Source organism: Mus caroli, chromosome 12, assembly GCF_900094665.2.
Source record: "Mus caroli chromosome 12, CAROLI_EIJ_v1.1, whole genome shotgun sequence".
Taxonomy (NCBI): Eukaryota; Metazoa; Chordata; class Mammalia; order Rodentia; family Muridae; genus Mus; species Mus caroli.
The window spans coordinates 17778320-17780628 of NC_034581.1; the positions used below are offsets into that span (position 1 = coordinate 17778320).

At 43.3% G+C, this 2309-nt stretch overlaps 1 protein-coding gene across 1 annotated transcript in view; it reads right to left on the reverse strand.

Moving 5' to 3' along the window:
- The window catches only part of Adam17 (ADAM metallopeptidase domain 17), a 50200-nt gene that overhangs the window by 9699 nt on the left and 38192 nt on the right, over positions 1-2309 (reverse strand). The window contains exon 12 of the mRNA XM_021178582.2: positions 731-930. Coding sequence (XP_021034241.1) covers positions 731-930 — 200 coding nt within the window. The remainder of the gene's footprint in view (positions 1-730; positions 931-2309) is intronic.

Sequence of the window (2309 nt, forward strand, 5' to 3'; positions counted from 1 at the left end):
TGGGTGTTTTGTTCCCAATTCCAAGAAGGGGCACAGTGTCCACACTTTGGTCTTCGTTCTTCTTGAGTTTCATGCGTTTAACAAATTGTATCTTATATATATATCTTACTAGTTAAGAAAAAAGTCTTTTTTTTCACCAAACACTGCTTTTTTCTTTTCTGGTTAGATTTACTCACCAATTTGGAATTTGCTTAATAATCATTTAACAGCACCTCCACATTATTCTATTACATGGGTATACAATAACAATTTGTCTTCTAGCAATACCTTTGATTACTCCAATATTTTGCTACTGTAACAGATAGAGCTATGAGTAGGCTTGTTAAATCAACTTTATTTATTTTAAAAAGATTTTGGGTTTTCCACATAGTCTCACTGTGTGGCCTTGGCTGGCCTGGAGCTTACTATGTACATCAGGTTGGACTCCAATTCACGAAGACCTGCCTCCCGTGCCTTTCGAGTACTGGGATTAAAAGTATGCCTCACCGTGCCTGGCTTTAAAAAGATATTTTTAAAGCTCCAGTGAACAGCTAGTACAGGCAGTTGTCACCAAGCTAATTTTAAAATAAACATAAATCTTAAAGCACTAGGGAGGTGGAGGTGGATGGATCTCTTGGAGTTCCAGGAGAGCCTCGTCTATCCAGAGAAAGTGCCACGTTGCCTGCATTTGCAATCTCCTGTTATCTGCACCTTCGCTATCCATCCCCTGCCCCGGTGGGAACACTCTCACCTGCACCTCACACCCGGCTTCAGTGTGCAGTCACTATTGCAGCAGGTGTCGTTGTTCAGGTACATAATACCCGGGTCACACTCCTCTCCTTCATCCACCCTGGAGTTGCCACACACCTTGTTGCTGCGCTCCTGGAAGCACTCTTGAGCCTTACTTTCTATGGTCTTGTAGATGGACTGTTTACTGCAGTTTGAAAACATCTTAAAAGAAAACAGGGCCATGAGAGTGGAAAAGACCAAGATGAATGCATTCCCAGGCAGTGCTACTCTACAGACAAACCTAACTGCAAAGCCCCCACCAACGCCACCACTGTGTCAAGAGTCACCTGCAAATTCCACATTAAGAAATTACTGAAATAAAGTAAGATAGAAGAGACCAATTATCAGACACTGGTTACTGAGTGACTTACTGACAGCACTGTCTGTACTTCCTATTGCTAAGCATGACCTCACTTGCTGTCTGGAACAGAATGACCGGGAGGAATAGCTCAAAGAATGGGCACTGTAGATTGCCACCTACCCTTCTAGAAAATCTTGCTTGCTTGCCCAGCCCACCCTGTGCTTTTAGAACAGTGGTTCTCAACCTCTGGGTTGTAACCCTGCATATCAGATATTTATATTATAATTCGTAACAGCAGCAAAGTTACGGTTATGAAGTAGTAATGAAAATAATTTATGGTTGGGGGCCACTACAACGTAAGGGCTGTATGAAAGGACTGCATCACTAGGAAGGCAACGACTTGTCTAGAATATAAAATGAAGAATTCAAACTGAACTATCTGGCTCCAGTCTACCACTGACTTTAGTGTCAACGGGCTAATTTCAGAGACATTGCTAAAACATTATTTCCCTCTAGTCAACTCAAAACAGCTATAGTGTTTGCTTCATTTTTTGTTTTAAGACCAGGGTCTCAAAACAGCCTGACCCCTGGCCTGGAACTCTCTAGACCAGATTTGCCCTGAACCACCTGATCCACCTGCCTCTGCCTCCCGAGTGCTGGGGTAAGAAGTGCACCTCCTGTGCCCCACAGGTCAAAATGGTCAGTGACCTTAGATGAGGACCTAAACCACCACAGCCAGCAAGAAAACCTCTTCCTTAGCAGTTAAACTCTCAAACAATGGCTCTCTAGGGCGTAGACTGTGCTGAGCAATAATGATCAAGCTGTCACTGGCTTTGTGTCCACCATCTCTAAACCCTAGTCTTGTATTTATCTACAACCTTGCTTTTCTTTCAGTGTCCTTCTCAAGGGGATCACAGCCCTTAGCATCCCTTCTTTCTTCCCACTAATATCAGCATTCACAGCTCATGCATCACCATAGGGCAGCTGCTTGTTGGCCCATCTAGTAGCAGAGAGGGCTATTTGTCCAGGTGAAATGAAAGAACCACCTTATTTCTATAATTCTATAGCTCTTTTCACCTAGTTAAAAAATGTTTAAGAAACTCATGAACTGGTCAGGGTGGTGTACAACTTTAATCCCAGTACTCAGGACACAGAGGCAGGAAGATCTCTGTGAATTCAAGCCTGATCTACACAGCAAGTTCCAGGTCAGCCAGGACTATATACAGAGACCCTGTTAAGA